Source organism: Salvelinus alpinus, chromosome 4 (genome assembly GCF_045679555.1).
Source record: "Salvelinus alpinus chromosome 4, SLU_Salpinus.1, whole genome shotgun sequence".
Taxonomy (NCBI): Eukaryota; Metazoa; Chordata; class Actinopteri; order Salmoniformes; family Salmonidae; genus Salvelinus; species Salvelinus alpinus.
Genome location: NC_092089.1, coordinates 49,811,489 through 49,836,386, shown reverse-complemented (window position 1 = coordinate 49,836,386; position 24,898 = coordinate 49,811,489). Strand labels below are relative to the sequence as shown.

General features: G+C 41.8%; 1 protein-coding gene and 1 pseudogene across 1 annotated transcript; both read right to left on the bottom strand.

The window, feature by feature from the left end:
- Positions 1-3,600: 3,600 nt before the first annotated feature.
- On the bottom strand, positions 3,601-5,007 carry LOC139573861 (fatty acid-binding protein 10-A, liver basic-like). Its single transcript, XM_071397790.1, has 4 exons — positions 4,747-5,007; positions 4,271-4,443; positions 3,915-4,004; positions 3,601-3,716 (listed from the first exon to the last, which is right to left on the bottom strand). The coding sequence occupies exons 1-4, from the start codon at positions 4,811-4,813 to the stop codon at positions 3,666-3,668; spliced, it is 381 nt and encodes a 126-aa protein (XP_071253891.1). The 5' UTR covers positions 4,814-5,007; the 3' UTR covers positions 3,601-3,665.
- Positions 5,008-5,120: 113 nt separating this feature from the next.
- Positions 5,121-24,898, bottom strand: part of LOC139572607 (myomesin-3-like) — an 81,036-nt pseudogene continuing 61,258 nt past the window's right edge.

Sequence of the window (24,898 nt, the reverse complement as noted above, 5' to 3'; positions counted from 1 at the left end):
CTTCAATATATCCACATAGTTTTCCTGCCTCATGATGCCATCTATTTTGTGAAGTGCACCAGTCCCTCCTGCAGCAAAGCACCCCCACAACATGATGCTGCCACCCCCGTGCTTCACGGTTGGGATGGTGTTCTTCGGCTTGCAAGCCTCCCCCTTTTTCCTCCAAACATAACAATGGTCATTATGGCCAACCAGTTCTATTTTTGTTTCATCAGACCAGAGGACATTTCTCCAAAAAGTACGATCTTTGTCCCCATGTGCAGTTGCAAACCGTAGTCTGGCTTTTTTATGACTGTTTTAGAGCAGTGGCTTCTTCCTTGCTGAGCAGCCTTCAGGTTCTGTCGATATAGGACTCGTTTTACTGCGGATATAGATACATTTGTACCTGTTTCCTCCAGCATCTTCACAAGGTTTTTTGCTGTTGTTCTGGGATTGATTTGCACTTTTCGCACCAAAGTACGTTCATCTCTAGGAGACAGAACGCGTCTCCTTCCTGAGCGGTATGACGGCTACATGGTCCCATGGTGTTTATACTTGCGTACTATTGTTTGTACAGATGAACGTGGTACCTTCAGGCATTTGGAAATTGCCCCCAAGGATGAACCAGACTTGTGGAGGTCTACAATTATTTTCTGAGGTCTTGTCTGATTTCTTTTGATTTTCCCATGATGTCAAGCAAAGAGGCACTGAGTTTGAAGGTAGGCCTTGAAATACATCCACAGGTACACGTTCAATTGACTCAAATTATGTCAATTAGCCTATCAGAAGCTTCTAAAGCCATGACATAATTTTCTGGAATTTTCCAAGCTGTTTAAAAGCACAGTGTGTAAACTTCGGACCCGCTGGAATTGTGATACAGTGAATTATAAGTGAAATAATCTGTCTGTAAACTATTGTTGGAAAAATTACTTGTGTCATGCACAAGGTAGATGTCCTAACCGACTTGCCAAAACTATAGTTTGTTAACTAGAAATGTGTGTAGTGGTTGAAAAACTAGTTTTATTGACTCCGACATAAGTGTATGTAAACTTTCGACTTCAACTGTATGTTGAAAACGTTTTTGGGGATCATTTGATATTCCCTTTCTTTTGTTGTTCAGTGAAATCCTCCCATGGGAAGAGTCAACTCATTTGATTAAAGTTCAATTTGTAACTAAATTGTTATTTTTTAAATTTCTATTGGAAAGATTTATTAACCTTTCATGAGCCTCTACCCCGGGTCCGGGATCACCCCCCACCCCCCCACACACTGATTAGCATAGCTAGCATAGCTTCACAAGTAGATAGTAGCATCTAAATATCATTAAATCACAAGTCCAAGACACCAGATGAAAGATACAGATCTTGTGAATAAACCCATCATTTCTGTTTTTTAAAATGTTTTACAGGGAAGACACAATATGTAAATCTATTAGCTAAACACGTTAGCAAAATACACAATTTCTTTGTCCACCATTTTTTCTCTCCACCAGTAGCTATCACCAATTCGGCTAAACTAAGATATTGATAGCCACTAACCAAGAAAAAAACTCATCAGATGACAGTCTGATAACATATTTATGGTATAGGATAGGTTTTGTTAGAGAAATGTGCATATTTCAGGTAGAAATCACAGTTTACAATTGCACCCACCATCACAACTCGACTAGAATTACTAAAGAGAGCAACGTGTATGACCAATTTACTCATCATAAAACATTTCATAAGAATAGACAAAGCATAGCAATGGAAAGACCCAGATCTTGTGATTCCAGACAATATTTCAGATTTTCTAAGCGTTTTACAGCGAAAACACAATAAATCGATAAGTTAGCATACCACATGTGCAAACGTTACCAGAGCATCGATTCAAGCCAAAGAGAGCTATAACGTAATCATCGCCAAAATATATTAATTTTTTCACTAACCTTCTCAGAATTCTTCCGATGACACTCCTGTAACATCATTTTACAACATACATATACAGTTTGTTCGAAAATGTGCATATTTAGCCATACAAAACCGTGGTTACACAATGAAAATAGTAGGAAATCAAGCCTCAAAATGTCGGACGTCATCTTTCAGAGTGATCTAGTTTAATCGAAAGCTAATCATATACTTGACTAAAAAATACAGGGTTGACAGGAATCGAAAGACAAATTAGTTCTTAATGCAATCGCTGATTTACATTTCTAAAATTATCCTTACTTTCTTATACAGCGTTCGCCAAGAGAAGCTATAACAAACAAAATGGCGTAATATGCGTTTAAAATATTTCGACAGAACAACGATTTATCATATTAAATATTTCTTACTATGAGGTGATTTTCCATCAGATTCTTGGGCAATGTATCCTTTCTTGGGTCTAATCTTCTTTTGGTCGATAGATGTCCTCTGTCCTTCGAAATATCCACTAACGATCGAACGGGACCCCGAAACGTGCCCAAAGTTTCAGAGTGCACGACAAAGAAATTCCTCAAAATCGCACTAAACGGATATAAATTGCTATAAAACGGTTCAAATTAACTACATTATGATGTTTTTAACAACTATAACGACTAAAAACATGACCGGAGAAATATCACTGGCTAAACAACCATTTGGAAGGAGGCAGGTCTGATGTCCATCTTGCGCAAGACGCATGCAGGAAGAGAACGGTACTTCCACGTTTTCGTGTTTTATAGTGGCTCTGATTGCGCAATCGAATCCATTCAAAGCGTGATGACGTACTGACACCCAGAGGAAGACGTAGGCAGTGTCGGTTTCTCCATAGCATCTACAGGCACCTTAAAACCGACCCCAGATCAGGGGTCAAAATTTCTGAAATCTGACTCCCTGTCAGGAAAAGTGCTGTAGAAGTAGTTCTGTACCACTCAGAGACAAAATTCCAACGGCTATAGAAACTAGAAAGTGTTTTCTATCCAATAATAACAATAATATGCATATTGTACGATCAAGAATTGAGCACGAGGCAGTTTAATTTGGAGACCAAAAAATGCTAATGCGGAACAGCACCCCCTATAGTTGCAAGAAGTTTTAATTTGAAATTATGACTACTTATGATAAGGTAAAATGTTTATGTTTCTGTCCCCATTTGATATGGTAAGTATATCCAATGCAAAAAACATCTACATTTAAATGGTATTAATATTAATTTGCATACATTTCCTTTAATTCCCATATATTCCCACGGAACGTTTCCAGCTCTGAATATTCCCCAAAATGTGCAACCCTAGTCACGCCAGATACCGACTAGTTTTCTGATCCACGCCCCTACCTTTTAAAAAAAATGTCTGTGACCAACAGATGCATATCTGTATTCCCAGTCATGTGAAATCCGTAGATACAGGTTTTATTTTAGTCGTACGTCTTGAATGTAAATTATCAGTGGTTTGTTTTACAATGTGAAATGAGTTGATGTACCCGACTTTGCTGTTTTGAGTGTGAATTATCCCACTGTAGGCCTATTCAGTATTTGAAAGGGCACTGTGAAATGATAGACTGTGTATTTTGAATCATATGTGAAGTATATATTGAATACTTTTCTATTATTCCATCAGCGTTCACTGTTTATTAGATGATGCACAGCAGCATGTTCACAGCACACATAATAAACCATACGTTTTATGTCAAGCAAGTTTATTTAAATAGCCAAGGACTGCCCCCCTGCCTGCTACCATTCCAGGTTCACAACTTTTTGCTCCTCCTGATGAGTGACGTAGAGCCCACTGTCAGCGTCTGAAATTGGGGAGGTAGTGAAAAGTGTTTCGTTACCGTGGGCAGGTCACAATTATACAAATAAAACCACATAAGGTAGAAATAGACAGCTTGTTTGACCTGTGCCCCATATTTCACAACTCTATATGCTTATATTTGACACGCTGTACAGACAGATGTGTGTTATTTTTCAGTGCTACCAACATTAGGTCAAATTACCTCAACCATCTCTCCTCCCTTGAGCTCCTGGATGCTGGAGAATTTATCTGTGTTGCACATCAGCTTTCCTCCCTCCAGTCTGACAGTGCACTGTAGGGGCCAGAGAAGAGAGAGGTGATCAGTAATGTGTAGCAATAACGAGTGAGGACAGACGAGCTGAGAAACTTGGAAGAGTGAACAAGTCATACACTAACTGCAGATACAAGACTATCTTGTATCTGCTGGACTTCAGTTCAAATTGCTGGATTGCTGGACTTCAGTTCAAAGATTAAACCTGTCGATTTAACAATATGTCAATCAATCAATACTTTCATAAGTATAGATTCAACACAGACAGGTAAATTGGGATTGCCTACCTTGAGCTTTTTGCCATCCATGGTGGTGATGTCGGACTCTTTGCCGATGGTGAAGGAGTTGGTGACGGACTTGCCAGGAGTTTTGGAGGTGATGACAAAGTCATTGCCGTTCTGCTGGATCTCAGTGACGGGCTTGATGTCTTTGGCCAGCTTGATAACATCTTCTGGGAGGGCTGATAGACGGGCAGGAGGATGACTCATTAGCTTAGGATTGGACCCATGGAGGCAAACCCTACCTTTTCATTTTGGGTCATAATTGTGAATCTATAGTTGAATCTCTTGTATTTCCTTGATTCCTTACATCCTCTCTCCTTCTCAAAACTCATTGGATGAGAAGGTCAGAGGGGAGGAACCATTAATCTTCTCTCCTCCATTGAGTTTTGAGAAAGAGGACACGAGGAATCAAGCAAATACATTTCAGATTCACCCCTAAACAACCCTATACATGCAATGCAATGGATCTTTAGGAAACTCACAGATGGCCCTGAGAAACTCCTCGTAGTTCTCCTGAGCATACACCTGCCACGTTCCACTGAAGGCCATTTTGTCTGTGTCTGTACCGGTCCGGTTTCTTCTCCTTCACCAAGATGGACAATAAGAGCCTGAGACAGCTGTGCGAAGCTAAACACAAATGTAGAGATGGCACTGCGTCCCCCACAGCTACTTATATCAGCAGGTAGAGGGGGCTCCGCTCTGTGCCTCTGTGTCTAATCAGTAACACAGCCTCTGAAGTAATGTCCCCCATTGTTTGAACAACCCAGAGTTCACTTACATCTGTCTGGCATGACCCCAACGTCCAGTTGTCTTGGGATGGGGAAGAGTATGTTATGTCTGAGCCATAAAATGACATATGCATGGGTTTTACTCATCCCAATAGATTGGCTTCTGAAACTTCTGTCACGCAGATCTCAAGTTTGTGTCTGAGCACCTATTGCAATACTGTCCTAAATACAGACCTGTGTTTAAATTGCTATATGAAATAATTTTGAATACTTCAACTGGGCTTTATCGAGCTTGCCTAGCACAATGGAACCGATAAAATCAGTGCAAAAGTGCAAACCAGGCCACATGGCTCTTTGGGCAGGCTAAAGCAAACTCTGAAACTGTTTGAATAGTATTCGAACCCAGGTCTGATGTCCTGTGGAATCTTCCTAAAAACAGTGTTCAAATCTACTCCACTGTTTAGCCAGGCAATGGGTGAATGACACCTTGGACAAGAGCTCTTCTATCAGTTCAGAAGACATATTGTAGCTACTCTTTAATTGCATAATACTTTCCCGCACTTCTATGAGATGTTTCTAATAATCATTGAATGACGAATCCCTCTAGCAGACATCTCAAACAGTGCACACAATAACATCAGAGGCATGTTGGAGGTGAATGAAACGGTGTCAAGCCACCAAGATCAAATCACTTTCTTAGCAGCTTTATTAGAAGCGATTGCAGAGACACATGATATGACAAACGCTGTATGTGGAGAGCGGACAGGCTAATAAACCTACTTGAGCTGCAGGTGCCGACTCTGAGTGAGTGAGATTACAGCCTTATTACAGGGAGGTCAGAGCATAAATTAGGTTGATATAGAAAAACGAACTTGACGTGTCGTGCACCTATGTGATTTGCTCCGTGTACATGGCTAACATGACACCTCTAGTGAAATACAACATGGGAGATAATTGCAATTGGCATCAAGTCTGCTGCTGTCAAGACATGAAATGAAACTTTAACGTGCTCGCCTTGGCCAATGAATCCTACTTCAGAGCTTTCTAGCCCCTGCTCACAGGTCCTATTATTAAATTGCTCCAGAAAGAATGGGGCGACATCATAAAATTGTAGCTGACACTCTTGGGATATTTACTGGTAGTCTAATGACACAAGAATACAGGTTGTTGCAGTTTTGACTGGACCTCAAATTGTCCTAATTGACTGCATTCCCTCTAGCACAAGTAACTTCTTAGTCATTGCTACATCCCAATGCCACAAATTAACCGCTTCTAGCATTTCACTCCCCATTAACTCCAATTTAACCCCATGAAAACGAACTGGCTCAACCACCACACAAACACAACCCACTGGGCACACACTGGTTGAATCAACGTTGTTCTCATGTCATGTGGAACCAGCGTTGAAAATACATTGAATTGACGTCTGGTACCCAATGTAATCGTCTCTTAGTGCAACAAAACCAACGCTCCTTCCTTCCTTACATCTCCACTGCATCGTGCGGGGGCTTCTCGCCATGCTTGTAGACGCTCACGGTCACGTTGACCGTCTGAGTGCCGTACTGGTTGCGCACAAAGATGCAGTAGTTGCCTGATTCCTCGCTAGTCACACTGTTGACGGTCAGAGTGCTGCACTTATTCTCGTTGGCGATGTTGAACTGGCCCCCTGAGACGATGCCTTTGTCGTTCCTCAGCCAGATCATCTCTGGGGCAGGGGCACCGTCAGCGAAGCAGGTCAAGCACAGAGACTGGGGAGGAGAGGGAAATAGAGATGACATGATTCACGACAGTCAATGTAAATATGAACAACGACCAAATACCGCTTGTCACTGTTGACTTGGGCAGGTAAGGCTATTTAAAAAAATAAAAAAACGTATTGGAGAAGGTGCTGATCTATGATCAGTTCCCCCTGTCCATTTAATTGTATTCATTATGATCTAAAAGGCTAAACTGATCCTAGATCAGCACTTCTACTCGTGGGTCTAACAGTACAATTACAAAAATCGGACGTAAAAATATAATGAAGTACTAGTGAACATGGTAACCACGTAATAGAACAGTATTATTTAGTAGTTAGCCTACTTTATTCTCCATGATAGCCACCACATCTGGTAGGCCCTTGGTCACCCTGGCCCGATCTAAAGCAACGAGAAGGACATTTACCCCCTTGAATCATCCATAGGAAGCTCATTCAATCATTCCAGTGTACAGAAAATTAAATAATTAAGAAACCATGAAAGAGTATGCTACTCACTTTTCTCAGCAACCGCCACTTGCCTTTGTAGTAAAAAGCAAGGGTAAATCCGATAAATACATTTGCATATGGTTTCATATCTATCACCATACTATATGTCAACTCATTAATATTGAATATAGAACAGTTTTCTGTTTGTCCATGTGAGAATAGCGATAGAAAATAGTACCTGCAATTGTTTGTGTTAGTATTTACCACTGCAAGCCATGCTGGGTGCTCACCATCAATATGGTAATGCACTTACTTCAATCTCTGGTTTTCCAACAGAGCATCAGCAAAGGCTTTTAAAGAGAGAGAGAGAGAGAGATAATTAAATATAGATTACTGAAATGTATTTAAGAAGAATGTAATATTCACCAACTGCCTGTCTTGGAAGATATGAATGTAGATCAAGATTGCAGACAAATTAAATTATAATTGAGTAATAATTGTCAAATTCTGAAGTTTACATTCTAGTTGTGAAGACATTGACATGAATCTGAAGCAGTAAAATCCTTGTATGAAGCCTATTTTGCTTAACTGCTTTGAGACAATACTGCTTTTTGAGTGAATCAGACTGGTCAGACTAACCTTGTCCAGATAGGTCCAGTGAGCGGGTGCTTTTCTTGACCATCGAACATCTCCAGAGTGTACTTCCCCTTATCGTTCTCCGTGGGCGCGAAGACCTCGACCCACAGCTTCTGCATACTGCTGCCAGGCTTACACCTCTCCAACTGGTCAATGCTACTCTCCCTGGTACACAATGAAAAATAATATGATAATACGATTCAATAGAATATAATATATTTTTCTAAAATCCAACAAAAGTTACTTCCATACAAGGCCATGACTGTTTATGTCTGAGGGCTTTACTTGTTCAGTTTTAAGTTTCTTTGTAAAAGCCTTTACGTTTGGTCTTTTTCAATCTGGTGAGATGTGATGGATTTGGGATTAAAGGCTCAGACTGTCTCACTAAGGAAGCTGTGGGGCGATGTGAAGAAAAACACAAATGCTAAAGCAACTGAGTTTAAATTGGACAATCCAAACCGCGTCCTTACAGAAAAATCACATGATTTCACATGAAATTTCACATTTTCGCGTGTAGTTTCATGTTATCACATATTGCGTTACATGTTATCACATTAACTTCACATAAGATCACATGTGATCACATGTTCACGTGTAAAATTCATGTGGTTTTTCTGTGTTGGGTTGTCACCAGCTCTCGTAATGGAGAGGTAAAGGATGTGCAGGCTCTCCAGACAGGCACCAACACAGCTGATTCAGGTTGAATCAGGTTGAACAAAAGCCTGCGTGCGCCGTAACTCTGTAGAACCAGGGTTGGTGGTTGGTGCTAACCATAAAAGCTGCCAGCAGGTGGCGATAAAAGTCCGGTCCACTTGCCTTTGTTCCCTGTACCATGCTCTGGTGTGAAGTGTCCCTTAGTTGCAGATTTAGGGTCAACTTCCCCTCCCCCAATCCTAGCCTTAACAATTAGTGGGGAAAATGCTAAACTGACCCAAGATCAGCGCCTAGGGGTAACTTCACCCTATTCTGTGTAGCAAAGGCTGACTGTATAATGTATACAAAGTAGAACCAGTGGGCCTGGAGCACAGCCCGTGCAGCAGGGCAGAGTACAGAGGCCAGGCCAGGCAAGGGAACTCACTTGAAGTGCCAGCTGGTCTTCATGTAGCTGATATAGTACTTGAGAGAGCAGTAGAGCTTGAAGCCCATAGCAGTGCATTGAATCCTCACTGGGCCTGCAGACAGCGCTGTGCCACAGAGAGAGGAAAAAGTCAAACTCAGAGAGATGATGACAGAATGTCCTTGTTGGGATATTGACAGTTGACAGGGCATGCTGTCTAAACTGTAGTCTAGGTCCAATACATTTGTAGTTGATTCTAACCTGTAGTCAGGATATGACTTCATCTTAAATTGTCCCCATCCAAAAACTGTTCATTAGAATGCTTGAGAAGTGTTTCAGTACTGAAATGTTGGCGTAATAGTATTAGGAAATATATGCTGAACCTGCCACACTGTTTGCTCAGGAGTTGGAGGAGCTTGTCATACTCTGTAAATAAAGACAGAATAATTATGTCTTCAGACAGTGGGCTCTACGTAAGCAATACGGTCTGAGGAGGTATGGTACATGACATATATACCACAGCTAAGGGCTGTTCTTATGCATGATGCAACGCGTTGTGAGTGTACCCTTATTGGCCCCTGGTTCACCTCTGACCTCTGGGCTGGGTCCCTAAGCGCTGTGATTGGTCCACAGTGTTCCTGCCGGGGCCAACAAGAGTCAACAAGTGTCTCCCATCCGGCTGACCAAAGTCCATTCTATGAATGCCTGGATACAGCCATTAGCAGTGGCATATTGGACATATACCACAAACACCCAAGGTGCCTTATTGCTATTATAAACTGGTTACCAACGTAATTAGAACAGTAAGAAGTAATATTTTGTCATACCCGTGATAAATGGTCTGATATTCTACGGCTTTCAGCCAATCAGCATTCAGGGCTAAAACCACCCCGTTTATAATGTTCATTAACCTCTATGCATCTTCATTCAAAGACTCAATCATGGACACTCTTACTGACAGTTGTGGCTGCTTTGTATGTTGTATTGTTGTCTCTACCTTCTTGACCTTTGTGCTGTTGACTTTGCCCAATAATGTTTGTACCATGTTTTTGTCCTGCTACCATGTTGTGTTGCTACCATGTTGTCGTCATGTTGTGTTGCTACCATGCTGTGTTGTCATTTGTTGCTGCCTTGTTATGTTGTTGTCTTAGGTCTCTCTTTATGTAGTGTTGTGTCTCTCTTTATGTAGTGTTGTGTCTCTCTTTATGTAGTGTTGTGTCTCTCTTTATGTAGTGTTGTGTCTCTCTTGTTGTAGTGTTGTGTCTCTCTTTATGTAGTGTTGTGTCTCTCTTTATGTAGTGTTGTGTCTCTCTTGTTGTGATGTATGTTTTGCTTTGTAGTGGCCTGCCTCCTTAGTCACCTGAGATTCACCAGAGAGAAAACAGTAAATCATTATGACACACACGCAGGCACGTCTGGTTACCAGACGCATGTCCCCTGAACAAGGCAGTTAACCCACTGTTCCTAGGCCGTCATTGAAAATAAGAATTTGTTCTTAACTGACTTGCCTAGTTAAATAAAGGTACAAAAAAATTAAAAATAAACAATGTCCGCACGCACATACACATAGGGTTTGAGAACACATTTGACTTTCTGTACACAGATAATCCTACCCACTGGGCACAGACTTTAATTCAACGTCTATTCCACGTTGGTTCAACGCAATTTAATTGAAATGATGTGGAAACAATGTTGATTCAACCAGTGTGTGCCCAGTGTGTAATTATGCAATGATCTATAAATACTCATACTGGAGAGACACTTTGACACAGATTATCTCTCTGTGTGTCTGTGTGTGTGTGTGTGTGTGTGTGTGTGTGTGTGTGTGTGTGTGTGTGTGTGTGTGTGTGTGTGTGTGTGTGTGTGTGTGTGTGTGTGTGATGATCACTGATGATATGTGTTCTCCTGAGCTTAACCCTATTCCCTCATCTGCCACCATCCCATTACTGTACATCCAGTACTACTGAACATTACTTTACATATTCATTACTATACTGCAAATATGAGGTGGTAGGTAGCTTAATAGTTAGAGCGGCGGATCTGTAGCCGGAAGGTCGCCAGGTCAAATCTCCACGGTTGCGCTAAATAGTGGGGTTGAGCAAAGTGATATGTGACATTATGTGCCAGTTGCCTGGACCCAGATTCAGCCTAGTCCTGGATTAAATTCATTCACAATAGAGACTCTCCATTGAAAGTGTGTTTTAGTCCAGGATTACGTTTAATCTGGGTTCAGGAAACCAGCCCTATGAGGACTGGATGTGGTATGTGTACCTGTTCCACAGTCATGGTGCTGACTCCAGTCTGCTGGTCATACACAGCTGGAGTCTCCACGCCGTCCTTGAACCACTTCAGAGTCGTATCCTTGCTTACGTTGGTCACCTGGACCCAGAATGACAGAGGATTCTAATGATACAGTAACACTGTGCACTGAATACATTCATAACAACACACATGCACATTAGAATACAGAATCCATGTGATTATTTCATAACGAAGATAACAAGATATTGGATAAATTATCTGTAAATGATAAATTATCTACAAATTACCTTGCATTTGATTATAAACTCACAGTCCTCTGTCACGGTCCATGACAAAAAGTCCAGAAAATAGGGTCCTTGAAAAATAGAGCGATGATTAACTGCGCACACTGGACCAGAGATACAGCGGCCATCTTTGCTGGCACTCAATCAATGAAACTCACTATATCCTGGTGTGTCAGCACTATATGTTCTAAAGATATAGCTGCCTGTTCAACACTGTTTGCACTCCATAAACTGTAGATAGGTATGTTTTGCCACTAGCCACAAAGCTAAGGAAAGGGACTAACGGTTAATGACAGATAAGAAACTAGGGCATTGAGGTGTATTGAATCTGTTTCAGCACATTTGTAACCTATTTGGCAGGAGCATTTTACACTGAAATTAGAAATGTATCTACTGTTGGCAGTAGATGAAAACACATCCTACATGGACTTTGGTCAGCCGGATGGGAGAAACTCTCTGAGAGGATCCGGCACCTTTTCAGATATGACTTTGTTCTGTTCCGGTTACCCTGATTCGGTACCTCTCGCAGCATGATTTATTCATTGTTTCACGGTTCGCACTGTAGACATTCGAATAAAAGCGATCGGCGTTAAATCAAGTTACCTCCTCATTATTTCTCCCGCCCCCAAAAAACACCATCAAGTAAAAGCATGGCGATCCTTCTGTGTAATCATCCTATCCTGCCACACTGATTCCAGACCTGCTCTCTTATTTGTACATAGAGGTTATGGGGAGGGCGGGTGGGTGGGGTAAGTAACTGATCTTGACACAGGTCTTGGTAGTGGTGGTCAGCTGGTGAAGAAGTCCCTACGTAATCACATTACGTAGCCTAGGCTAGTTGTCTCCCTACTGAATTTGAATTGTGGGAAAGCCAAATAAAAAATGTGGCTCCCCCCCACTATGTGTTCCAGGACCTCCAGGACCAGGACCTCCCGCCAGCTCAACAGGCCAGCTTGGTTTAGCTCAGCTCGGTTCGGTAGTATGAACATCCCGGTAATGAGTTGGGGTGACCAGATGGACTCACTCTCGTCCACGAGCACCAGGGTGAACTGGTTCTTGGCGCGGCCGTCGCAGAGCTGAGCTGTGTAGGAGCCCTCGTCCTCCTTAGACAGCTGGTCAAACAGGATCTCTATCAGCCCACTGGACACACACAAGCACATGAATGCACACGTATGTACATACATGTGCGCACACACGCAGGCACGCATACCTCACAGAAACCACGTTTTTACAATAACTTCTACAAGTGTGACTTACATGTTGATTTGGGCTAATCAAGGCAAGGGGTCTAAAATGGGGGAAATGGGGATTGGTTTATTCACAAAATCCTTACCTGTAGTCATTTAGTAATAAACCCTTAGCAGTGTTGACGTACATGTATACACACGTGCATGGATGGAATCATGCTGTTCCTTACCGAGTGACCACATGCAAGACACTGAGTCCAAAAACATGCATGTTGTGTAATATTAGTTTAACCCCATGGAAAATCTACATCTGTTGCAACAAACTCTGCCGACAGTAGTCTTCCAACCTGTGGTTATTTTTTAGGTTAACATTGCTATCATATTGCTACGTACATTCTGGTGAAAATCTTTATGAAGGTGATTTGTGTTTAAATGAAATTGCAAATATGATGGTGGAGGGTAACATTTTTGGATTGTGATTGTTTTGTGATTACTTTCTCTTTCTATACAGCCAACAACTCTGACTAATGCAAACTTGAATGGGAAAATATAAAACATTTTGCTATTTTGTGGCACATCTACATTTCGTTGTTTTATGGAGAATTTCACTGGAAATGGAAATGGATCCGGGAACACATAATCATCTGCATATATTGAAAAATAAATGTGTGTATGCAAAATGCAGTCATCTGCATATACTTGCCCGGACCAGTCTATTTCTGTTTCAGCCAACCTGTCATCGTCTTCCTATTCATACATTACTGCACCATCGACTAAAGCAGGAACATTCTGACACCCAAGCTAGTTTTAGTATTCATTTGAGACATACACACTCTCCTGACAGACTAGTACACACAAGATTTAGTTCTGGGTTCTGAGATTAGAACATATAGCCTGTGTTTTGAAATGCTCCTCACTGCAGTACTGGAGATCTCTCTGTCGTTGAGAATGAGGCGGAGGTCTGCAGCGTTGCTCAGGCTCTCAGTCTGCATCCAGAGACGCACGTTCCCTTTCTCTGACACCTCCACCTGCCACTTGGAGCGCAGGGCTATCACTGTAGGGGGAGGGAACAATGAATAGGGAATAGGTTATGCATTCAGGTTGGCCTCCAAGCTTCAGCAAACAAAATAATCTAGGAAGGGTGCAATGACAGGAATCAAAAAATAGGGCTTACCCAAGAAAACATCTGAGGGAGTAGGTTGTTGAAATTGTGATTTTGAACAATATATTATAATGCCTGTTTCTATTTGAAAAGGAATACTATCAATTGTTTTAGCTCGATAGAGACTTGTATTATTACAGTAACTAAGTCTTACATGGGTGGCAGATGTGCCAGCCGAGCTCAGTCAGTCTCTCCAGATCTATGGGGAAAGAAAGAGAGGGAGAATTACAGGGAGCAGCAATCATTTGTGCAGGTCTTCTTTAGCTTTGAGTATAAAGTACCTTCCCCAGTGAAGGTGAAACTGGAAGAGATGTCTGGGTTGTCACTCATCTCTACTGTGTACAGGCCCAGGTCCTCTTTAGTGGCGTTTGTGAAGGTTAGGATGGACCTGGGGATGGACAGAAGGAAGGACAGTTAGCTAAAAGGACGGACAGAAGGACAGTGGGCTTAAAGGACAGACCAGGGGACTCAGTAGGCCTGAATGGGACCATAGTGCTCAGTGAAAAGGGAGGACATTTTGCATCGTAGTGTGAGGTGAGGAAGAATCTCCACTGAGTCTGACCCTTTGCTGACCTCTTAACATTAAAGTCTTTCATGGGTTACATGCCCTCTCACAACTCTACAGGTCATTTTCTTTCTCTCTCTGTAACAGACAGACACACACACACCCACACACATACACATACACACATACACTTGACATTGCAGTACCTATTGTTCTCCCACAGTACCCTGGCTCTCCCAGCTTCAATAGCCTCTTTGTAGTTCTTGCTCCAGACAAATGCGCTCTTCTCTGTAATTTCACTGGCCTCAAAGGCCAGGAAGATGAAGACATCATTGTCCACACCAATCTCTATGTCTCTGGTGTCTGATGGAGAAAGAACATGAATCATAAGTCATTCTGGTGATATTGTTCATGTTGTTCATGTTGATATTGTATGGCTAAAATGAAGCCTGGTCCCAAACCTGTTTGTGCTCTTCTGCCAACTCCTATGGTCATTGTTACGCCAAACACAAACAGACCTTGAACCAGGCTAACTAAATCCCTAAAATGACTCACCTGGTTGGGTCTGGGCTCTGATAAGCTCAGAGGGCAGAGAAGGGATGCCCATTCCAGCCTTGTTGAAGGCACACACTCTGAGACGATAGGTCTGACCAGCCTGGAGACCTGACACCTGGGAACACAAACACACCAAAATCCATTTGATATTTTTATCAAATACAAAACATATTAACTCTATTTTAATGTATCTATATCCTTTTTACATAAAACCAGTATCTCACCATCCTTCAAAACGGTGTCTCCAATTGGCTCTTCATTCACAGCAGTCCAGCTCTGTGATTGGTCGCCCTCGCTCAGCTCCACCAGGTACCCTGTGATTGGTCCTTGCTGTCCTTTGTAGAGAGGGACTGCCCACAGGAGGACTAGAGAGTTACGCCTCACCTCCCTGAATTCCAGGTCATAAGGGCAGCCTGGGGGATGAGTGGGGTGAGCATAACACAAAGAGAGAAATATAGAAAAAAATAACATTTGTTTATCTGTGTCAACCCATACAGTGTTTCATTCTATACAGTACATGGATTGATACGTGTCTACTGTGTTAGAAATATACCAACCAGACCTGGGTTCAAGTACTATTTGAAATCAGTGTTTGCTTCATCCTGACTGGAGTGCCAGGTGGGCAGGGTCTGCACTTTTTTGAATTTTCTATTGGTTACATTGCAACATGCATGCTTATTCAAGCACAGATAAAGTATTTGAAATGATTTAAAATCAGGCTAAAACAGGGAGAATATTGTTATTCATCCTTTTCCCGTCTTATAGACTCACCCATAAACAGCCAAGTTGTCTGTGACAGAACAGGCCATCATAAAGAAACAAACAAATAACAATAATACAATTTAAAAAACAAGTGAAGTGATTTTGCTTAATCTACCCCTTTGTTTTTAGTGCCAGTGCACGGTAGTTCATTTGCTTAACGATTTTCAGTCGCATTTAAATTATTTAAGACACAGGGAGATCAGGATAGATTCAGCTGGATTAATGGGCTGTGCGGGATAAATGGTGTGTGGCTCTCTCCATTTCCAATATGAATATCACAACAGGCAACCATTCTATGAGAAAGACCATGGGGCCAACACAGCTGGCCACGGCTGTGCACTGAAATGCTCCATTACCGAATGACAGAGTGCGTAGAGGGAGAGCGAAAGAGAGAGTGTGTGTTTTAGAGAGGAAATGTATGAATGTGTGTGTGTTTTAGAGAGTAAACGTGCGTGTGGGTGCGAACTCTTTGTGTGTGTGTGTGTGTGTACGGTGACCATGTGTGTGCGTGCGTCAGCGTGTATGTGCGTGCATGAGTAAGTGTGTGTGTTTTCATGATGATTGGATCATCCTCACCTGGCTCAGGCATGGTCCACTCCTCACAGAGGAAAGCCTATCCAGGTTACAGACCTGTAAATAAGACAATACAAAATGAATACAGTTACTGTCCAAATTAAAACCAGCGTTGTGTTCATTAGGGCATACTGTAGAAAATCATTTCAAAACATTTTACAACAGAAATGAGTGTTTCTTATTGGTCAAGTTCTTCTGTTTGGTGCCTAAGGAACAATACCCTGGTCATTGAGAAAACAAGGGTCATCTAGCTCTGAGTTTCAGTATGTCAATTCTTACATGGACAAACCGTGGACAAAACAAAAAAGATACCTTGTAAGGATAGTTCAACACAGTATCTGGATAACCTCGGTCACTCCTGATGTTCGCAGAGATTCATTTGAAATCTGAGGTTGTGCTCTCACGTCCTAATTTAGCTGGGTTTCTCAACTCCACACATATGGACATGTCGGTGGAGTTGGGTTACGACGACTGCGGAAGGAGGTGTACCTCTGACCACATGTAGACGCTGTCAGTCGGGACGAAGAAACATTTTGCATTTGACGGTTGAATTTGATGAAGGTTTTATTCAAAATGATGGATTTCAGCAAATAAAGAAAGGTACGCAGCTACAGAGGACAAACATAGGTACACGGTAAGGGTTGACATATTTACATGTTTAGAAGTATAGACTGACAGCGACTTGACGTAGTCAGAGATACAGTCCGCACACTCTCGTCTCCACTCAACTCCATTGATGTGATGGACATTGTGCAGTTGAAAAAAAACTTGGCTAATCCTAACCGAGCCACATACTGTAAACCAAGTGTAAATTCTGCCAGTGTAGTTTGGAAAAGCCCCTTAGAGGCTGGCTTTAGGAAGGGGATTCAGATCATTGATCTCAACCACTTTTTTTCGCAGCCACTTAGCCTTTAAAGGCCTTATCGCCTATGAAGTCTTTCTGCTTTAGGGGGACTGAGCCAAGGGACAATGGCTATCAATAGACAAACCTGAGGGGCTTATCTAAGTGTGATGGGAATCACACCATCGAAAGACTATGCCTCCTAAATGTATAGATTGGTCACTAGGCCATCCATACTTAGGTACAACAAAAGCCTCTTTATCAAATCAATATCTGAACAGTGCCGCTTGGAGCTCTGCAGTGAAATATAGAGGGGGCAGGGGAGAAGGGGCATTTGTCCCAAAGTGTATGTCGATTCGACATATCGCCACTAGATGGCATCAGTTCACCTGATTCTGAATCAGTGGAAGTGAAAGCACTGCCATGGAGATGGAGGTGGAATTCCAAACTAAGCGAGATAACAAAAAATCCTAACGGTTCACATCTCAGACATTCTTCTAATGAGGCTGGATAGGTGGCATGCCTGCCTGACTGCTAAACTGGTGGTGGTGGATGGAAAGGATTCAGGGGGTAAAGTCATTTACATTGGCTTACACAAGCAGGAAGACCAAAGTGCCCCGAGCATGAAGCCTCCGTTGGATCAATATTCTAACTAATCTCATTTACATGGAGACAGCAAGTGAGCAGCTTGTAAAAATAAGAGCAAAAGGCGAACTCAGAGATGGGAGGAACTATTATTGGAGGAGACTGGGCAGTTGTAGGGTCTGGCACTGCATGTGACCTCTGTGTTTTATAAATGCCTGCAAGCAGATCAATGGCTTTATATGTTAAATACCTTGGACATTAGGGCACATCGTAGCAATATGTTTTGCAATGGAAAATGAAAACAAGCGTTTCTTATTGGACATTACATCCCTGTTTCAGTTTGCTTTCGTCCTCCTCCTGAACAAGACCCTAGGCAGTGAAAAAGTACGGTTTACTCCACACTTCTAAACTATCTTTGCAGTATGGCAGACTTTCAATTGCTTTGTTCTGTTGAGTCTAAAAACAACAATATAACTCTTTTGCATACAATTACAGGTCACAGTTGCAAAAAGAGACAGGTGACAATTTTAACTTTCCATTAGTCTCCATGGACACCACCACTCGTTGCCTAGTGACACAGCTAAGGTAGTAGAGGGAATGTGTTTTTTTCCTCCAGTATACTTCCACCAGAGCCTTATGTTCAGCTCTCTGACCACCACTAATTCTGTTTTCTACATAGATACAAAGACGTTAGTTGTAATGGAGTGTATTCCAGGGATAAATGTTTTTTACTGGTTTATTACATACATCATTATTATTCGTTATCAGAGGCGCAACTTTGGTTTTAGAAGTGGGGGGGGACATAATTATCTGGATTTTTTTTATCCAGTCAGATAAACACTCCAAACAGCCTACCCGACCGCTCCGAGGCGTCCACATGGTCCTAAAGCCTCGTTTAGTATCACATTCCAATGGTGAAACTGGGTGGGGACAAAAATGCAATTTCAGAATGTGGGGGGTTCCCCCCTTCCCCAGGGAAAGTTGCTCCCCTGTTGGTTATTACATTTGAGTTATTCCACGGCATTGTTGAATAATTGGCTAGGAAGGCATTCTAGAGAGGGCATAACATGTAGATACACGGGACAGTTGGAAAATATATAGGTCACCTCTGAAGTAGTTCCAACAATAGGCACCTTTTTACCTTTCTCAACCACTGCACCATGCAGAACTTACTTGCTACAAAGTTACAGAAAGCCAAAACAAAATCAAATCAAATCGCGGCAGGTAGCCTAGTGGTAAGAGCGTTGGACTAGTAACCGAAAGGTTGCAAGATTGAAACCCCGAGCTGACAAGGTAAAAAGCTGTTGTTCTGCCCCTGAACAAGGCAGTTAACCCACTGTTCCTAGGCTGTCGTTGAAAATAAGAATTTGTTCTTAACTGACTTGACTAGTTAAATAAAGGTAAAATATAGATTTTTTTTATTGGTCACAAACACGTGATTAGTAGATGTTATTGTGGGTGTAGCGAAATGCTTGTGTTTCTAGCTCTGACAGTGCAGTAATATCTAAAAAGTAATATCAAACAAATTACACAACATATACCCAATACACGCAAAAAGTAGGAATGAATTAAGACTACATACGTATGGAGCGATGTCAGAGCGGAACGGTCTAAGATACAGTAGAATAGTATAGAAAACAGTATATACATATGAGATGAGTAATGCCAGATATGTAAACATTAAGTGACTAAGATACCGCAGAATAGTATAGAATACAGTATATACATATGAGTATATATGAGTAATGCAATATATTAAGTAATGCAATATATTTAAACATTATTAAAGTGATAGTATTAAAGTGTCCAGTGATTTCTAGTCTATGCCTATAGGCAGCAGCCTCTAATGTGCTGCTGCCAGGCGGTGATAGAGCCCGATTTCGTGGTATCCAATTGTTCGTAGTTACTGTCTTGTCTCATCGCTCCAACTCCCATACGGGCTCGGAAGAGACGAAGGTCGAGAGCCATGCGTCCTCCGAAACCCAACCAAGCCGCACTGCTTCATAACACAGCGCGCATCCAACCCAGAAGCCAGCCACACCAATGTGTCAGAGGAAACACGACCTGGTCAGCGTGCACTGCGCCCGGGCACACCACAGGAGTCACTAGTGCACGATGAGACAAGGATATCCCTACCGGGCCAAACCCTCACTAACCCGGACGACGCTAGGCAAATTGTGCATCGCCCCATGGACCTCCCGGTCGCGGCCGGCTGCGACAGAGCCTGGGCTCGAACCCAGAGTCTCTGGTGGCACAGCTAGCACTGCGATGCAGTGCCTTAGACCACTGCTCCACCCGGGAGACCGATTGGCACACTCTTAGGAAAATAAAAGCATTCTATCTGAAGCCATCCCTGTAGGAGAACCCTTTATGGTTCAAGGTAGAACTGTTTTAAAAAACGTTCTTCCATAGAGAAGGTCCTGAAGGAAGAACCACCCTAGATGAAAAAGGTTAATTGAAGAACCATTGTCCCTGTGTAGAATAACCCTAGAACTGTTTTTTATTTATTTATAACAGTATACACAAATCCATATCAATGGAACTACTATAACATTAAAGAAATAATATGTTTGTTCCTCTCCCTCACTTTGGGGTTGTCCCAATGAGATTGGCAGGCTCGGCTCTGAGGATTCGCTCACGCCAAACTTGTTGACGGAGTGCACCCGGAAGCAGTAGGACTTCCCCTTCTGTAGGTTAAACATGGGGAACCTGGGAGAGCCCACCGTGGTGTCCATGCTGGCCAGCTGCCAACTGTTTTTCCCTGCAATGGACTGATGCACAGAAGGAAGTACGAACAGAGAGAGAGACAGGCAGGCAGGCAAAAAGAGACAGAGAGGTATATGGAAAGAGAAGTAGACACAGACAGACAGACGGACGGACGGACGGACGGACGGACGGACAGACAGACAGACAGACAGACAGACAGACAGACAGACAGACAGACAGACAGACAGACAGACAGACAGACAGACAGACAGACAGACAGACAGACAGACAGACAGACAGACAGACAGACAGACAGACAGACAGACAGACAGACAGACAGACAGACAGACAGACAATCACTCACTTCTATTAATCAAGTTGTTTTTCACTATTATGTATCTTTTCTTCTGCTCCATTAACTTGTCTCCCATATCTTTTAGTAATTTTTAAAATGTACATTTGAATAAAACCCAGTGTTTAAAAGGAGATCAGCAATTATAAAGCGCAAGCCCAAGGGTGAGCCGAGGATATTTGAATATTCCTGGGTGGAACAGAAGCGGGAGATCTTGATAATTGCAGATGCTTTTGATGGATTGGACAGTTTTATTACAGAGTTACTTTTAAAAGTCCAATAAAAAGCAATTTCCTGTGGCAGTTTGCCACTTTTCTTCTCATTATTGGAACTGCAAGCTGTTGGGCATCTAGAATGCAGAGTCCTGGTTGATATTGAAGAACTGGGGCACTTTTGGGAAGATGTAAATTGAATGATCCCTCCCAGCACTTTAATTCTTTAGGGAACGTTTTATTTTCCTGGGCGGCCATTTTGATAAACCAGAACTTTGACAAACTCATTGTAAGACATTCATCAAAATAGGAACACTTGTGTCCTGTATAGTTTGGGGCCATGTATGAACACACCCACAACATGTACTATAAAACCTCCTTAATTCTGGCTGCAAGCCCGACGTCGGTACACAACAGCCAGCTCAAGTGCAGGGCGCGAAATCCAAAATATATTTTTTTGAAATATTTAACTTTCACACATTAACAAGTCCAATACAGCATTTGAAAGATAAACATCTTGTGAATCCAGCCAACATGTCCGATTTTTAAAATGTTTTACAGCGAAAACACCACGTATATTTATGTTAGCTCACCACCAAATACAAAAAAGGACAGACATTTTTCACAGCACAGGTAGCATGCACAAAACCAACATAACTAACCAAGATCTAACCAAGAAACAACTTCATCAGATGACAGTCCTATAACATGTTACACAATAAATCTATGTTTTGTTCGAAAAATGTGCATATTTGAGGTATAAATCAGTTTTACATTGCTGCTACCATCACAGCTACCGTCAGAAATAGCACCGAAGCAGCCAGAGTAATTACAGACACCAACGTCAAATACCCAAATACTCATCATAAAACATTTCTGAAAAATACATGGTGTACAGCAAATGAAAGACAGGCATCTTGTGATTCCAGCCAATATTTCCGATTTATTAAGTGTTTTACAGCGAAAACACAATATAGCATTATATTACCTTACCACAATAGCCAGAAACACAAGCCATTTCCCAGCAGCAAAAGTTAGCGATCGTAACAAACCAGCAAAATATATATAATTTTTGACTAACCTTGATAAGCTTCATCAGATGACAGTCCTATAACATCAGGTTATACATACACTTATGTTTTGTTCGAAAATGTGCATATTTAGAGCTGAAATCAGTGGTTATACATTGTGCTAACGTAGCATCTTTTCCCCACAACGTCCGGATATTTATCTGACACTCACATATTCTGACCAAATAACTATTTATAAACATGACAAAAAAATACATGTTGTATAGGAAATTATAGATACACTAGTTCTTAATGCAATCGCTGTGTTAGAATTCTAAAAATAACTTCATTACGACATAAGGCTTACGTTATGGCGAGATAGTGCCCAAAACCTGGGCGCAAAACTAATAGTACACAGTTCGACAGATATATGAAATAGCATCATAAAATGGGTCCTACTTTTGATGAGCTTCCATCAGAATGTTGTACAAGGGGTCCTTTGTCCAGAACAATCGTTGTTTGGATTTAGAACGTCCTCTTCTCCAGTCAATTAGCACAGAAAGCTAGCAAAGTGGCGCGAAGCTCTCTTTCCTGAACATACGCAGACAAAGCAACACGCCTAACGTCCCGAAAAATTTTCAATAATCGAATAAAACTATATTGAAAAAACATACTTTACAATGATATTGTCACATGTATCAAATAAAATCAAAGCCGGAGATAGTAGTCGCCTATAACGACAGCTTTCCAGAAGGCAATTCCAGGTCCATCCTCGCACTTTCCAGAAAACAGGAAATGGGTGACACGTAATTTCAAGAGGATTTATTCCACCTCAGACCAAGATAATCACTCCATTTCTTCTCTCACTGCCTCTTGACATCTAGTGGAAGGTGTATGACGTGCATGTATACTAATACGTATCATGCCCATTTATAGGCAGGCCCTAGAACAGAGCATCGTTTTCAGACTTTCCACTTCCTGGTCAGGAAGTTTGCTGCCAAATGAGTTCTGTTTTACTCACAGATATAATTCAAACGGTTTTAGAAACTAGAGAGTGTTTTCTATCCAATAGTAATAATAATATGCATATTGTACGAGCAAGAATTGAGTACGAGGCCGTTTGAAATGGGCACCTTTTATCAGAGCTACTCAATACTGCCCCTGCAGCCCAAACAGGTTAACGTTAAAACTAAACCAGAACAAAACTGTGGCTAATTCACAACCGTGAACCTATAAAACCAAGAGTTATACTTTTAATCACCCCCAAAGCCTAGAGAGAGAGCTTTGACCCAGCTAACAATTATAGGGAGAGAGAACGTTTTTGTAATGTTACGCACAATGTTCCCCTAATGTTTGAGTCCAGTTTTCCATTAGTTAGGGAAACATTCTCTCTATGTTATCTTAAACCTTGTGAGAATTTTTTTTATGTATGTTTTGGTGTTAAAGTTGGGAGAACATTGCCTTAATGTCAAACAGAACTTATCAAGAATGTGGTTACAACGTTCTCAGATTACAAAACATTAATGTCCTCGACGTGTTTTATGGGACATTGCAAGAACATTAACGCGTCCAGTTTTCGAGGGCTAGGAGAATATTCCATCAACGTTTCGATACCTTTAGGGCATGTGCTCTTGCAGAGGCCCTGTCCAGGAGAAACCCAAACCACCACCCCTCCCTAGGCACTTGTGTAGATCTGAAACAACTGGTTCGGCGAATACACTTTGAAGTAAATCTCAGCTCTGTTAAAAGTACACTCAAGAAAATATTTGATTGATCACAGCGATTCAGGGCTATCATTAAAACAGGTCATTAAAACAGGTTAATATGCCCCATTAATATTAGGCAACTTGTCACGTTCCTGACCTGTTTTCTGTTGTTTTTGTATGTGTTAGTCGGTCAGGGCGTGAGTGTGGGTGGGCATTCTATGTTATGTGTTTCTATGTTGGTTAATGGGTGACCTGATATGGTTCTCAATTAGAGGCAGGTGGTTTTCATCTCCTCTGATTGAGAACCATATTAAGGTAGGGTGTTCTCACTGTTTGTTTGTGGGTGGTTGTCTCCTGTGTCTGTGTATGTCGCACCACACGGGACTGTTTCGGTTGTCGTTCGTGTTTGTAGTCTGTACCTGTTCGTGCGTTCTTCGTGTTTATGTAAGTTCACATGTTTTAGGTCAGTCTACGTCGTTTTGTTATTTTGTAATCTTTTCAAGTGTTATCGTGTTTCATTCGTTCTGTTAATAAATCATTATGGATTACAACACTGCGTATTGGTCCGACCCTTCTCGCTTCTCCTCTTCAGACGAAGAGGAGGAGAGCACCCGTTACACAACTATACAGAAAGCCTTTAAATAAGTCAATTAAATCAATGATAAGAGAATAATCAGATTTAGTGACACCTGACACAGACATGGTGGTGCATCGGGAAAATAGAAGTATGGCGAACTGAAAGGTTATGAGTTCAAATCCCAGGTTAGGATATGTTGAATAATCATTTCTGTCTAAATTAACATGCACAATGTAAAGATGTGTGTAAGTTGAAAACACTATGTTAAAAGCACCTGTGTGTGAGTATCCCTAACCTTGCCAACAGACGCACTATGAATGTACCATCAGTGGTTCACCAATCAGGGCCTTGATTGGCTCAGCATCAATAGGTGATGTGTAATTCATTTTGGGGAGGGGCTCATGAATGTTCTTGCAACGTTCTCATTTAACTTGTCTAGAACATTCACATCTTGTGTTCTGAGAACATGGCAACCATGTTCTGTGTGTGCTTGGTGGAACTTTGATGGCATATTCTCCTAACCCACAGAAAACTGGATACGTAAATATTTTGTTCTTGCAACGTTCCAATGAAATGTGTCTAGAACGTACACTGAGTGTACAAAACATTAGGAACACCTTCCTACTAATGAGTTCCACCCCCACTGTGTCCTCAGAACAGACTCAGTTTGTCAGGGCATGGGCTCTACAAGGTGTCAAAAGCATTCCACAGGGATGGTGGCCTACGTTGACTCCAATGCTTCCAGCAGT